At 48.7% G+C, this 15,340-nt stretch overlaps 3 protein-coding genes and 1 long non-coding RNA gene across 4 annotated transcripts; 3 read left to right on the forward strand and 1 right to left on the reverse strand.

The window, feature by feature from the left end:
• Positions 1 to 1,708: 1,708 nt before the first annotated feature.
• On the forward strand, positions 1,709 to 2,323 carry LOC311321423 (histone H1-like; the record flags this gene model as incomplete). The annotated part of the gene is made up of 1 exon (XM_084453401.1): positions 1,709 to 2,323. One exon carries the CDS (start codon positions 1,709 to 1,711, stop codon positions 2,321 to 2,323), a length of 615 nt encoding a protein of 204 aa, XP_084309527.1.
• A 1,431-nt stretch (positions 2,324 to 3,754) lies between these two features.
• Positions 3,755 to 4,141, reverse strand: LOC311321634 (histone H2A-like; the record flags this gene model as incomplete). Its single annotated transcript, XM_084453636.1, has 1 exon — positions 3,755 to 4,141. The coding sequence occupies one exon, from the start codon at positions 4,139 to 4,141 to the stop codon at positions 3,755 to 3,757; it is 387 nt and encodes a 128-aa protein (XP_084309762.1).
• A 270-nt stretch (positions 4,142 to 4,411) lies between these two features.
• Positions 4,412 to 4,822, forward strand: LOC311321410 (histone H3.2; the record flags this gene model as incomplete). The annotated part of the gene is made up of 1 exon (XM_084453386.1): positions 4,412 to 4,822. One exon carries the CDS (start codon positions 4,412 to 4,414, stop codon positions 4,820 to 4,822), a length of 411 nt encoding a protein of 136 aa, XP_084309512.1.
• Positions 4,823 to 10,141: 5,319 nt separating this feature from the next.
• On the forward strand, positions 10,142 to 10,839 carry LOC311321354. Its single transcript, XR_014630895.1, has 3 exons — positions 10,142 to 10,234; positions 10,403 to 10,505; positions 10,610 to 10,839. It is a non-coding gene; the product is annotated as an uncharacterized lncRNA (long non-coding RNA).
• Positions 10,840 to 15,340: the final 4,501 nt, after the last annotated feature.

Raw genomic sequence — 15,340 nt, forward strand, 5'->3', positions numbered from 1 at the left:
GTGACAACTGATAGACACAGAGATGAACTGTTAGGCCTGTGTGCGAAGGTCATATCTCCTGCAGGACACTCACGGAGACTTATTTGCTCTTGTTGAAGCAAACACCCTCTGTTGATCACCTCTGGATTCTGGAGTTTCTTCATCTGAATTTGATTGTATTGACAAAGTGTTCTAAGTATAGTTTAAGACAAAATGTTCACTACATTTGAATGAAATCACAATGGCCCTATGGGAGTTTAAAATACGCAATATGCCTAATTGTTTCCTTCTTTCGCCCTCTTGGCTCCCATTTAGTTTTGTCACAAATGCAATTTACGTTTCTACTCATGTCGCAATAGTCTACCATGGTATAGGCGATTGCTTCTTAGCAGTTCCCGCTTAGTCACTTATCTTGTTATTCCCTGTAGGGTAAATAGCCTACTTTGCTCAAGAACACAATCTTGCTTGAGATAAACGTTTCTAGAAACTAAGCCATATTTATTTAATTCTGCCTCGACCACGTCTATTCACATCAGGTAGGCTAGTTTAGAATCCCAAAATCACACAGCCCAGAAAGAGCTAATTGCTCAGATCACTCAACAATAATCGCCTACATTTCCTTCCATGTAGTCTAGGCCTATCTTCACTACATGGGCTGCTATAGGATAGGCTAGGCTATGCTAGACGACTGGGCTCCTGCTTTGTCTATAATGACACAATAGCCTAGCCTACTCAAGATGCGATTGAGATATTGTTATAGCTAGGTCATCAAATTCAGTAAAAAGAAAACGACGAGTGTGTGTTGTGATAGTTGCGTTTCACTTTTTGCAATCCTATAACAAAATGTAGCCTAATGTTTTGAAATATGGATGCTTTTGTGCTTATTAGCCTTTTTTTTTTTATTGAAGCATTATTTCACCTGTTTCGTCAAGAAATGTGGTTATTAAATGGGGACAATAGGCTGTGACACAATCTAAACGGAGAGAGATTCTGCGCGGCACCTCACTAGGCCTACCAAACAAACGAGGACATTGCCCCAGACGAGGGGCGTAATAGGCGACAGACAGTCCAAAAGACCAGGGGGATTCATTCTGCAGGTAATCCAAATGTGAATCACCCAGGGAGGGAGAGAAAGGTAGCCTCACACACACGGGCAGACACCAGCAAGATAGGGACCAGGTCTCCGCCCCAGTTTCAACGCTGTGCTTTACGCACCCCAAAAGAGACCCCGTTTAAAAACATCGGCACCACTTCTGTGTACCCTAAATCATTTTAGCCCCTTGCCAGACAACTTGGCTCACTGGGCAACGATTTCTGTCCATAATCGCATGCACTTTTAGACATTTTAGGAGTCAAATGCCACTGGAAACCTAGTGCGCACGGCTCCATCCGAGAGATCAACGGCGGTGTTTTTACCCGGTAGCGAATAAACAGACGAGGCCGCCGCCACCCAAACAACTTTATTTCGAACGACAAATAGGCTGCTCGCTGTCACATTCGCTTTCGGGCTTGTGCTCCACTCCAACTTTGATTTTTAGCCCTTTATACACCAGGAGAAAACACAGGAGGAACATCATTTTGGTAACCGAGAGCTCCTCGGTGGTGGAGCTGAGTCCACACGGTTCTCATGGCGCGTTTAAGGCCAAGCCCTCGCAGCGTCGAGGACTCACAGTCAGCAGGACCGACATAAAGTACGTGTGTGATGCCGCAGAGCAAACTCAAGACAGACATGGCAGAAGTCGCCCCAGCTCCCGCAGCCGCCGCTCCGGCCAAGGCACCCAAGAAGAAGGCAGCAGCCAGGCCCAAGAAAGTGGGACCCAGCGTCGCCGAGCTGATCGTCACGGCTGTTTCCGCCTCCAAGGAGAGGAGCGGTGTCTCCCTGGCAGCGGTCAAGAAGGCACTGGCTGCCGGCGGCTACGACGTGGAGAAGAACAACTCCCGCGTCAAGATCGCCGTCAAGAGCCTCGTCACCAAGGGCACTTTGGTACAGACCAAAGGAACTGGCGCCTCCGGTTCTTTCAAGATCAACAAAGCAGCCGAGGCGAAGGTAAAGAAGCCAGCTAAGAAGCCCGCCGCCCCGAAGGTCAAGAAGGTAGCCGCCAAGAAGCCCGCTGCAGCCAAGAAGCCCAAAAAGGTCGTGGCTAAGAAGCCTGCAGCTGCCAAGAAATCTCCCAAGAAAGCCAAGAAGCCCGCAGCTAAAAAGGTGGCAAAGAGCCCCAAAAAGGCCAAGAAGCCCGCGACACCCAAAAAAGCCCCAGCCAAGAGCCCCAAGAAGGCCGTCAAGCCCAAAGCTGCCAAGCCCAGGGCTGCCAAGGCGAAGAAGGCAGCCCCCAAGAAGAAGTAAACGTCTTCTTTCTGTCCTCTTTACTATTACAAAGGCTCTTTTAAGAGCCACCCAACCAACTCCATAAAAGCGCATCTCCATGTATGGCCACCGAATTCACGCGGGCGCACATCCAACAGCAATAATTCCGATATAAAGCACTTAATCTAATGGTACTGAAAACGTGCTGTACACGCTGGTGTTTCATTATAATACACTTCCACAACACTGGTAATGGGAGGCTATGAATTTCAACTGTAGGGTAAAACTCATTATCTGATGCATGTTCATGGTCAACTGGCGTGCACGGGGATCAGATCGACGCGTAGTTTATTCAACATTGTATTTTTGGCGCCTGAAATGAGAGGAGTAGTGAGAGAGCGGCGGAGCAGCGCAGGCCGTGGGCGCGTTCGTAAGGATCAGGACTGCGCAGTCGATGATCAGAGCTGATCGCCGCCATGCTGTGACCCTTTGCATTGTGGCCAAATTCCGTCCCGACTCGCTCCAACGTGATACGTAGGCCTACTTTGTAGGGTTATACATTATTGAAATTACAAACTAAAATAATTAGTAAAACTGTATTTTGAGAAACGCCCATAGACATGCATGCATTCTCTCTAAGTCTAAAGCGACGTACAATGTTTTGAGTTGGGGTTAAGTGGCACAGCGGTAGGTAATTTTTTTTTTTTAATTTGTTGGTCTTTACAGATCAAACAGAATCATTGTAGTTTGATGGTGTGCATGAAACCAGGGAAAGGAGGGAGTAGGTTAATAGCCCTGTTGCTCTTTTCTGTCCATTATTGTATAAGTCTACGAGGAGATCAAGCCATTTATACAGGGACGTCTATTTATTAGGGAGGACAAACTAGGTCATTCATGCAGCACACTTCATACACAGGCAACACGAAGCGTTTCAATTAAACACGTTTTAAATTAAAACTATCACAAGATAAGTCGAGAGTAATACAACTATGCCAAATAACGGTATAACATGCTGTAAAACCTGCAGCCGGCAACGTCCGTCGAATAACTTTAACTAACAATCCAAACACGTCTTCAACAACTTCAAATCAGACTGAATTAGCTAGATTTCAAGCGAGACTCCTTCTTGCAGGAGTCTCATGTGGGCGAATGTGCCTCAACTCGGGAGGTGGCCCACGTAGTCGCAAGTAACGGAGAACACGAGGATGATGGAAACGCATTCCAGAGGACAATGGAAATACACTTTGCGCTTTTAAAAATGTGCGCATGAATTGCAAATCACCCTGAACATTAATTTTAGTTTATAGTTATAAACGCCCGTCGTAGGACTAAGTAACGGAGCACACGAGAGGGTGATGAAATAACATTTAAAGGGACAATGGAAATACACTTTCCGCTTTTAAGGATTGAAGTGGGTGGCTCTTAAAAGAGCCTTTGGGATTATTGGGAGAGTTCGCTTCAGTGGAGACTTCACTTGGCTTTGACAGCCTTCTCGGTCTTCTTAGGGAGAAGCACTGCCTGGATGTTGGGCAGCACGCCGCCCTGGGCGATCGTCACACCTCCGAGAAGTTTGTTGAGCTCCTCGTCGTTGCGGACAGCCAGCTGAAGGTGACGGGGGATGATACGACTCTTCTTGTTGTCGCGGGCAGCGTTGCCGGCCAACTCCAGGATCTCAGCAGTCAGGTACTCGAGCACAGCGGCCAGGTAGACCGGTGCACCGGCTCCCACACGATGGGCATAGTTGCCCTTACGGAGAAGTCTGTGAACACGACCCACGGGAAACTGGAGACCGGCGCGGGATGATCGAGTCTTGGCCTTGGCCCTTACTTTGCCTCCGGTTTTCCCTCTGCCGCTCATGTTCAGTATCGAAGTGTTTCAGAAACTGAGTGGCGTTATACCACTGCGGTCGGATTTTTATACCTTACGTAAAGTGGCGCTCTTTTGCCTTTGTCGCCTTATCCAATCCCAGGCTCCATGTTAATGTCCAATGGGGAGAAAGAGGCGATAGCCAGCCAATGAAGTCGCCCAGAGAGGCCGTCCAATCAGCGCACGGCTGCGGACGTTATAAAAGGGCACACTACCGGTTCAAAAACGTCAACTTAGACACTGTAGAAAAAAGGGGACAAAATGGCTAGAACCAAGCAGACCGCCCGCAAATCCACCGGTGGCAAAGCCCCGAGGAAGCAGCTCGCCACCAAGGCGGCTCGTAAGAGTGCACCAGCCACCGGCGGCGTGAAGAAGCCCCATCGTTACAGGCCCGGCACAGTAGCCCTGAGAGAGATCCGTCGTTACCAGAAGTCAACCGAGCTATTGATTCGCAAGTTGCCCTTCCAGCGCCTGGTGAGGGAAATCGCTCAAGACTTCAAGACCGACTTGCGCTTCCAGAGCTCTGCTGTGATGGCACTGCAGGAGGCCAGCGAGGCATACCTGGTCGGCCTCTTCGAGGACACCAATCTGTGCGCCATTCACGCCAAGAGGGTAACCATCATGCCCAAGGACATCCAGTTGGCCCGCCGCATTCGTGGAGAACGCGCCTAAATTGGTCCGAGTTGCTTTATCAACATTCCCAAAAGGCTCTTTTAAGAGCCACCTCATTATCTCTAATAATAAAGCCAATGTGTTCCTAATGCAACCTGCGCAGTCTAGTGCGTCCTAATAGGAGTAGTTTGGGCTGCTAGTTCTCCTACACTGTCCATTCGCCACCGTTCTGACACTTGGGCTATAGGCTACAAAGCAAATATTTTTGTACATTGACCTAACTTTATGAAAGTTTAGTCCCTTCCAGCATTTGATTACAGCCTCAGAGAAAGTATCAACATGGTTTCAAATGCTTTATTCAAACACTAGTAACATGCTTTGTTTAGCGTATTAGGTGATTTAAACAATTGAGTAACCGTTTAATCTATTTTAACGTGATGGGAAAACCACAGCAAAGTGAGATTACGTTTTTTTTTGTCTTTTTCCTCCTGCGTTGTATGTTACAGGTGGACTATTTAAGTGTTTTTGAAAAACCATACCTACATACCACAAAGCGGGAAAAAACTAAGGAACAAAAAGCCCTTTCGCTCCCTCTAGTGGCTATAGTTATAAATTACATTCTGGTACAGATCAACAGTTGATATGAGCAGAGGCTATTAGGTAAACACCTCCAACACCAACGTGGATGATAAGTGCACCAATATTGTTACTTGTTTCCTCTCACTCCGGATCCCATTTCACCCGGATTCACATTTAGGGGGCACAATCTGTAGTTGGTCAGCCTCACTAATTGAAAAAGGAGAAAAGCCTGAATTGGGTCCATGACTTTTGTATCGGGGGTTGTAGTGCATTGGCTACACAAACCAAATGATAAACCTACCAATATCAATCACATATATCATGAATCATCTGGAAAATGGACTACTGTACTACATGTTATCAGTTGTCTCTGCAGTACCCCTGTACAGGGGTCAGAGTCCTGCCCTCCTGTAACAGGAACTTACCAGCCCAGCGACTTCTCGTTTGTGTGGGTTTCTAATAGATAGTTTAGGCAGGTGAGGAGTCAAGTCGTCTATAGCTTCTAACACTCTATCTTTCCCAGAGCCCACCCTGCCTACACTCCAGCAGCACCCCCTATGACCTGAGAGGGGTAATACAGCACAGGAGCCACATCTGGTTCACACTGCTCTTCTCTCAAGGAGATGTCTGTTGATGTGGTTGCTAGAATTAGGTTTTAGCAGCTAGTATACTTTAGCTACAAGGGTGTGTCATTTACAACACAACCTATAAGAATAACAATGTGTGCGTCACCTAAAATTTCACATCACCTAACATTTCACATAACCAAAGTACCATACAGATGACGAGATTATTTTACTTTTTTTATAATGCTCAATAAATGATTTTTAATCTTTCATCTCTGTGCTTGCCATGTGTGTGCGGTATCTTTTCCCTGTCCGTGGCAGAGAGATCAGTCTGTTGCCTGGGTGGCTGGTGTCTCTCAGAATCCTGTTGGCCTTGGTCTTGCATAGGGCCTTGTGATCCTGAGAACTGCTGTTCCCGTACCAGATGGTGATAGTCCCAGTTAGGATGCTCTCGATCGTGCATGAGTAGAAGCTCCGTCGGATCTGGACGCTCTGAATTTCCTCAGTTGTCTGAGGTGGAACAGTCTCTTACGTGTTTTCCTCACCCCAGTATCTATGTGTGTTGAACATGTCAGGTCCTTGGTGATCTGGATGCTAAGGTACTTGAAGCTGTCTACTCCCTCTACAGGGGTCCTGTTGATGATTAGATGGGTGTAGTTCCGCTCCTGCTTCCTCCCAAAGTCCAGCATCTCCCTTGTCTTGCTGACGTTCAGATGGAGGTTGTTTTCTTGACACCAGTGGGTCAGGAGCCTCACCTCCTCCAGGTAGGCCCTCTCATCATTGTTGGTGATCTGGGCCGCGTTTCCCAGAGGCATCGTTAAGGCATCGTAGCGCTACGTGCTTGGACAGAGGACGGGCCAGCACGGCGAACAGCGCCGGACGGGGCGCCGTTCGTGCGCTGAGCAGGGGGCTGTGGAGATGGGTGCGCCGGTCGGGAGACGCTGCCTCCGACCTGGCCGCTCTCGCTCTCTCCCTCCTGTCACGGCGATGAGACGCCGGATGTTGGTGCTGCCGCTAGGTGGGTGCGCGCGCCGCCGCTGCCTTGGCGTGAGGAACAGCGAGGTTGGAAAGCAGCTTCTGGTCCTCCTCCAGCTTCCCGAACCGCTCCAGTGCCAGGCCCACGGAGGACCCGAACAATCCAGTGCGGCAGATCGGGGCGTTGAGCAGCACCGGCTTATCCGCCTCCTTCATGCTGGTCAAGCCGAGCCACAGGTGCCGCTGCGACAGAGCTGGAGAGCCGACTTCACAGGTGCCTTCGCTGTGGGCTGTTCCCACGATCCCTCGATGAAGGACTCTATTCGCTGCAAAACCTTGGCGTTTGGCGCCTTGCTTGCCGAGTCCTTTGCCCCCTTTTCCGTTTTTAAAGAACTTTATTGAATATTACACGTTATTATACAACAAACAGGCAAATCATTTCACAGGTCACAAAGACAAAATAGAAAGTAGGATGTAGCCTAGCCTACATGAACATGTTTTCCATTTACAAGGAGCAATGGTTAAGGCCGTAGGGCCTACAGTGAAATAAGGTCCCTCAGAGCTGTATCAGTGCCCAATTTATTTTGGGGTTTGCTCTCCTCAAGTCCGATGTTTTCGTATTTTTTAAGTCTCCTTTTATAGATTTATAAACAGTGTCTGCATCAATCACAATATTGTCAGTAGACATTTTGCAACGTGTTTTCCAGATCTTAAAAACAGTTAAACAAATGCAAAGCCAAAATAATGCATGGTTGTCGTCGATGCTGTCGAAGTTGGCATATATAGGCTAGTATTCATGTGGCACGGGACTTTAACCCCAATGTCGTGCATTTTTCTCCATATACATTTGTATCTCTCACATTCATTCATTCAGTAGATTTATTATCGTTTCTATTTTCTCCGGGCACACTACCATGCACAGTCAGCCACATTTACATCACGTAGCCTAGCCTACTTGATGCCATATTTATTTAAGACACCCCATAAATAATCACGATTTATAAAATCGAAGGCCCTCTTCTGATCAAAGCCAATAAAAAATCCAGGCTTAACAGGTTTGGATATCATCTCTCTGATCATGTTCAGATTTTCCCACATTAGTCGGCCTTGTCTTTCACATTGTGTAGGCCTATAGGCTAGTGTCTAAAGAGTTTAAACGCGTGAAGATTATATCAGCTCTAATATTCTTCAACACTTGTAGGCTAGCTTTGCCTCTCTGTTCTTAACCATCTGTATTCCTCTAACATGAATTATTGCTACGTTGAAATGCATTATTAAGAGGAATAGGGCTAGTAGGCTACGCATCATTTAAAAGGCTTTTTGATTGGCTTTTTGGGGTTTCTGGTCTTTTTACCATTAGTTTTGGCCTCAGGAGATGGCCTGTCTCTCTTACCCTGGATGGGGGGGAAGTTCTCTGGAGTTTGCTGCAGGTCAGGGTTTGTTTCCCAGTCCGCTCTCTTCCTCCTCTCCTCTATCTCATTCATCTCCAGTTCACTGTGAAAGTCTAGTCCACTGTGAGGGTCACTGTCAAGCTCATCGAGGCTGTGGCTCTCATATTGCCTCTGAACTTGGAAGCTGGGGATACTGTCCTGTGATGCTCCTTGGATCCGCTGTGCGTTGGCCTCCTTTGCGCTGCCGTCGTCCTCCGGTCTCACGTTGCTGGGGAAGAGGTGGGTTGAGAGCCCAGCCACCGCCGTCGTCGCTGCCGCCGCTGTCTCCGCCGTTCCTGTCGCCGCCGTCTCCGCCGGTCCTGCCGCCGCCGTGTCAGCCGAAACCACCATCTCCGCCGCCGTCTCCGTCGATCCTCCCGCCGTCTCAGGAGACTCCGTCGCCTCCGGTGCTGCCCCGGCTGGGCTGGCTGCCGGTGATTTCCAGATTCTGGGTTTATGCCTGCTGGTTGCTCCCCATGCGGGGCTCCCCTCACAGCTTTAGCTCTGTTGCTGTAGGAGTAGGGGCACGTGAAGTAGGACCCAGTGAGCACAAGACGTGTTTTCAATATTGATTTCTCGGTTAAATCTCGGTGATATTCGGTCAGAACGTCTAAGACTTGTTTTCGCCATATTTTCAACCAGCTAAAATGCGGTTACAACATCAACGTGTCACAAAACACAGATTTTGATTATTTGTTCATATGTGATTTAGCTGCCATATAGCTATCATATAGACCTACCTCATTCATGGATATCATATAGACATATTTTAGAATAAGCATAAAAGCGTTATTACAATGAATTAAAAACTGTAAATACAAAAAATATGCACCAGACGTCCTGTAGGCAAGCAAGATAATTATCAGAGCAGCAAATATGAAAAAGATGCACCGGAGACGTCCATAGGCTACAAGATAATGCTTTATTTTTGCACAAGTAGAATATTGATGTGTAAACTTTGATGCATGCAGCGCCGTACTATGAAGACAGTTTGAACACGCATGCGCAAACCATCACAGCGGAACGCAAGCAGCCGGTGTAGAGCAACAGAATGATCCCCTCCGATGGAACAAGTGCTTTTCACATGCGAGGAATTGGGAAATCTTTACTTTGGGGTAAATATTGATCTTTGTATTCATAAACTGCATCCTCTTAATTGACTTTTAGCTATTTTTGTGACACAGTTCGACAGTTTGCTAGTGCTAGCTCGCTAACGTTAGCTGTTTAGCTAGTGACCACTCGGTTAGCGACTGAATTCATGTAACGTCAATTTAGATTATGTTTAATTCTATAACGTGTTCAGTGACTCCATTAATGTATATAATCTGTCCTGGTATGCAGTGTGATTTCTGTACAGTTTTGTCTGCTGATAATACGTTTTTAGCTGTCGAGAAATACACTAGCAACATTCCATGGCTAAGTTCTACAACATTCTTCCTGTTGTGTTTGCGTTGCATGGGAATGTGAATATATTTCCTTTAATTACGAATTAAGAGCAGATTATCTTCAATTGCAGATGCCACGTTTTGTTTGTCTTTCATCCATGTACGTTGATGTATGTGATGTATTGTAATTTTTGAAGGAGATTCATGTTCTTTTTCGTAAATAAATTATCCTGATGTCTCTAGCATGGGATCATCTTCAGTTTCAGACACCAGGTTTTATGAAGACATAAGTCAAGGGACCAGTGTCCGGGGATGAGCCCAGAGTTACAAAAAATGCCCTTCTCCACCAGCCACATCAGAGAAATACAACTTCTATCCTTTCTAATTTCTCTTCCTCTGTCTTTATTTCTGCACAGGTCTGAGCAGTCGTCTGTGTGGGAGCCCCTGCCCTGCTGCCTGACCTGATGTCAGGTGCTACCTGAACACCATGAAACACAAGAAACAGTACTGGCGATGACTGCGCAAGGAGTTTGCCTTGTATGTACACCAGGGAATGTTGGGAGTAGTGTCTTATTCTTTGACTGTGTGGTTTTGTAGTGTATGACACTCATCTCTCTCCTCTTCTCTATCTCTGTCTCTCTTTTCTTCTTTCTCTCTCCTCTCTCTCTCCTCTGCTTAAGTGACACTACATTTTCTAATTTGCAGACTCTTCACCAAGAAATTAATGTCCAAATTCAATATGAAGGGGGGCGGAGCGAGAAGAAAAAAAGGGCCTTCACAGCAATGTTGCTGTACTCTGGGGTTGAAGGTAATATATATTCAACAATATTTAATTTATGACTGGTTGTACAGTCAAAGCATCTCACTTCATGGTATAATATACTTGATTATTTTATTCCCCTAATATTATAGAGGCCTTCATGAAGTCCAACGCAACAGCGAAAGAGCCTGGAAATATACAACACTGTAGCTGGGTGTTTGGCTGACATCTCGGAGTGGATGACGACACATCACCTCAAGCTCAATCTGGACAAGACTGAGCTGCTGTTCCTCCTGGGGAAGGGCTGTGCGCATCGGGACCTGGCCATCACCACTGAAGACACAGTGGTGACCCCGACTCGGACTGCGAGGAATCTGGGTGAGACCCTGGACAACCAACTGTCATTCTCCGCACATATCACATCCGTCACATGCTCCTGCAGATTCATGCTCTACAACATCAGGAGGATTCAACCTTTCCTCACTGATGAAACGGCACAGGTGCTCATCCAGGCCCTGGTCATCTCCTGCCTGGACTACTGCAACTCCCTCCTCGCTGGGGCCCCGGCGTCTACCATTAAACTGCTGGATCTTGTCCAGAAAGCTGCTGCTCGCCTGGTCTTCAACCATTACATTACATTACATTACAGTCATTTAGCAGACGCTTTTATCCAAAGCGACTAACAATAATTGCATTTAATGTAGGAAGAGCCAATGTACTACTACTTGCCAGAACTCACAAGTGCATCTTCTTTCTAAAACAAACAAGTGACTAAGAGCATAATCTAGTGCTGAAGCAAAGTGCAAGAATCACAATCTAAAGTACAGTGCAATATAATATAATAAGTGCTTAGGTGGGAGGATTGTTGTAGTACTTCTTGAAGAGATGAGTTTTGAGCCTGCGACGAAAGATGGGCAGCGACTCTGCTGTCCTGACATCAGTGGGCAGCTCATTCCACCACTGCGGGGCCAGGACAGAGAAGAGCCGTGACCGTGTCGATCGACCGCAGGAGCCTCGGAGTGACGGGGCAACCAGTCGCCCTGAGGTAGCAGAGCGTAGTGGTCGGGAGGGGATGTAGGGTTTGACCATGGCCTGGAGGTAGGAGGGGGCTGTTCCTTTCATTGCCCTGTAGGTTAGCGCCAGAGTTTTAAACTGGATGCGAGCCGCTACAGGGAGCCAGTGTAGGGAACGGAGAAGGGAAGTTGTGTGGGAGAACTTGGGGTGGTTGAACACCAGGCGAGCAGCAGCTTTCTGGACAAGTTCCAGAGGTTTAATGGCTGACGCCGGTGCCCCCGCGAGGAGGGAGTTGCAGTAGTCCAGGCGGGAGATGACCAGGGCCTGGATGAGTACCTGCGCCGTTTCATTAGTGAGGAAAGGGCGAATCCTCCTGATGTTGTAGAGCATGAATCTGCAGGAACGTGTGACGGATGTGACATGTGAGGAAAATGACAGTTGGTCATCCAGGGTCACACCCAGATTCCTCGCAGTCCGAGTCGGGGTCACCACTGTGTCTTCAATGGTGATGGCCAGGTCCCGGTGCGGACAGCCCTTCCCCGGGAGGAACAACAGCTCAGTCTTGTCCAGATTGAGCTTGAGGTGATGTGTCGTCATCCACTCCGAAATGTCAGCCAAGCACCCAGCTATGCGTGTCTCCACTTCTGTATCAGAAGGGGGAAATGACAGAACCAGTTGGGTGTCATCGGCATAGCAGTGATAGGAGAAGCCATGCGAGCGAATGACAGAGCCCAGAGATGTAGTGTAGAGGGAAAACAGGAGAGGACCCAGGACAGACCCTTGTGGAACCCCCGTAGTCAGACTACGCGATTCCGACGTCGACCCTCTCCATGTCACCTGGTAGGAGCGGCCCGTCAGGTAGGATGCAAACAGGGAGTGTGCAGAGCCATCGATGCCTTTCTCCTCGAGGGTGGAGAGGAGGATCTGGTGGTCTACCGTATCAAATGCTGCTGACAGGTCTAGGAGTATCAGGACAGAGGAGAGAGAGTTCGCTCTAGCGGCATGGAGTGACTCTGTTACTGCAAGGAGGGCGGTCTCTGTCGAGTGGCCAGCCTTGAACCCGGATTGGTGGGGATCTAGGAGGTCGTTCTGGTGGAGGTACGAAGACAGTTGGTTAAAGATAGCACGTTCAAGTGTTTTGGATAGAAAGGATAGAAAGTTCTCCCACACAACTTCCTTTTTCCGTCCCATACACTGGCTCCCTGTAGCGGCTCACATCCAGTTAAAAACTCTGGCGCTAACCTACAGGGCAATGAAAGGAACAGCCCTCTCCTACCTCCTGGCCATAGTCAAACCCTACACCCCCTCCCGACCGTTACGCTCTGCTACCTCAGGGCGACTGGTTGCCCCGTCACTCCGAGGCCCTTGCGGTCGATCGACGCGGTCACGGCGCTTCTCTGTCCTGGCCCCGCAGTGGTGGAACGAACTGCCCACTTACATCAGGACAACAGAGCCCATCTTTCGTCGCACGCTCAAAACTCATCTCATCAAGAAGTACTAGAACAATCCTCCCTCGTAAGCACTTATTGTATATTAGATTGCTATTCTTGCACTTTGCCTTCAGCACTAGATAATGCTCTTAGTCACTTGTTTGAGAAAGAAGATGCACTTGTGAGTTCTGGGAAGTAGTAGTATATTGGCTTTTCCTACGTTAAATGCAATTAATGTTAGTCACTTTGGATAAAAGCGTCTGCTAAATGACTGTAATGTAATGTAACGCCATGGCGGACCACCTCCAGCAGGCTCCTGGGAGGTCTGGTGAGGGTAGCTTTGACCACAGCCCCAACAGATTAATGCTTTTTTATTTTATTTAAGGGCAAATATTTTTTCATGTTTCTCATCCTTTCTCAAGGACCTTTTTTGCCCTGGGGGTGGTCATTCTAGGCCACACCCAGAAGCGTGCGCACACACACACACCATTATAGATCCTCGGTCCTCTTTCACTGATACGGATTACTTCCTGGCCCCTGTTCTGCCCTGTTATATCCCCCTTCTCTTTTAGAGTCTGTCTGGATGTGAACTGAGGCCACATCACATGCATAATTGTGTGTTTGCTGTTTTGCATACATGTGTGTTGGTTCCATATTTGGTCAAAGAAATAAAAAATAAATTGTAGCCTGTGTCACATGGTGTTTTTTGTCCCAGTAGAAACTAAGTGTTTTTTGTCCCAGTAGAAAAGTGTTAATTTCACTGTTTGTTTGTGTGTGTGTCATGTGCTGCTGGTTGGCTGTAATCCTATAGCCAGAATTACTTTTAACAGTTACATTTTTCATTGAGCATTTTTCAGTTGAAAAGTCGTTTAAAATACGGTTTGTGGTAACCAGTGAAATAACATGCAAAACTGGTTCAAAAGTGCAAAGTGAAGGTTCAAAAGTGCAAAGTGAAATACCGGCTATTTGAAGACATTGATTACACTGGTGAAATATGGTCTAAATGTGAACGTTTAATCAGCGTCTAAAAATAGACATTGTTTCACTTCACTTGACTCTGACCTATTTTTAGACGTTTTTTGAGCCTAGATTATAGACGTCTATTAAACGTTTTATCAACCAGAAAATGCTCACTGGGTTGTTACGCCGACTCCCCGCTTTCCCCGGCTTCCGCATCTCCTCTCCCTCGTCCCTCCCTGGTTCCTCGGGCTTCCACGCCGACCCCTCGCTCCCGGTTCTTCGCCTGCCCTTCTGCTCCACGTCCCCTCGCCTCCTCGCCCCTCCCTGGTTCCTGCCTCTTCACCTCGCCTGCTCTTGCCCCCGTCCCCAGACCACGCTACCACCAGCCCCTCTCCCTTCGCACACACATTTCCACACAACTCTCTCATTCCCACTCACAGACACCCCTTGCTGAAGAACACACGACATTACACTACACACATCGCACCATACGTTCCCCCCACTGTTTCACCTCCCCCTTTGTTTTGTGGGAACAGTTTGGCCTGCTGGCCAAACTCTCAGCTGGTTTCCGTCTGTCTGGAGGTCTAGCCACACGGGTCCTTGGTCTCTGAGCCAGTCGTTCATAACAGAACATCTAAGCCATTAGACCACTGGGCAGACGGGCTCTCCAGACCCGTCACCCCCACGACCCTGAGCCTGGAGGCAGTCGTGCGCTCCCACTCCACCCAGCTCACAAAGCTGAACTCGGACCTCACGACTGCATTTTCGCAGATGACCACGGAGGTCGTCCAGCTGAGGGACATGTCCAGCTCCACCGCGGACTCTTTGGCAGCTCTGTCTGCCCAGGTGGCCGCCCTGACTCAGGCCCTACAGCCGGCTCCTCCCCTCGTCGCCAGCTCCCCTGCGACTCCCAGTCAGTACTCCACTGCCTCGGCCTCTCCCAATCTCCCCTGCCCCCGTCCCTACGGAGGGGAGTTCCTGGGCCAGTGCGAGCTCCTCTTAAAACACCAGCCATCTTGGTACGGGGCAGGGGAGGCACGCATCGCCCTGGTGATGTTCCTCCTCACCGGCTGGGCCCTCAATTGGGCTATTGCGGCGGCTGGCCCCAGCTCTCAACTCTCCACTGACTACACTGCCTTCCTGGATGAGTTCCGTCTGGTGTTTGACTACCTGCCAGACGGCCCTGATGAGGCTAGTCGTCTCCACACCCTTTCCCAGGGGGCTCGGTCAGTCACTGATTTCACCTTGGAGTTCTGCATCCTGGCGGCGGAGAGCAGCTGGGACGACACAGCGCTCTGGAGTGCCTAACGGCGGGGGCTGAGCGATGCTATCAAGGACCTGATCATCCGGGACCAGCCTAGTACCTTCGCTGAGCTCATTGCCCTGGCCCTCCAGGTGGACGAGCGACTGCGGGCGCTGAGCGCACCCGACCCGCCAGGCCATCCACTACGCGCTCACCCGTCGCTCCCTTGGAGTTGT

This window comes from Borostomias antarcticus (genome assembly GCF_949987555.1).
Source record: "Borostomias antarcticus genome assembly, chromosome: 19".
In the NCBI taxonomy this organism is placed as follows: Eukaryota; Metazoa; Chordata; class Actinopteri; order Stomiiformes; family Stomiidae; genus Borostomias; species Borostomias antarcticus.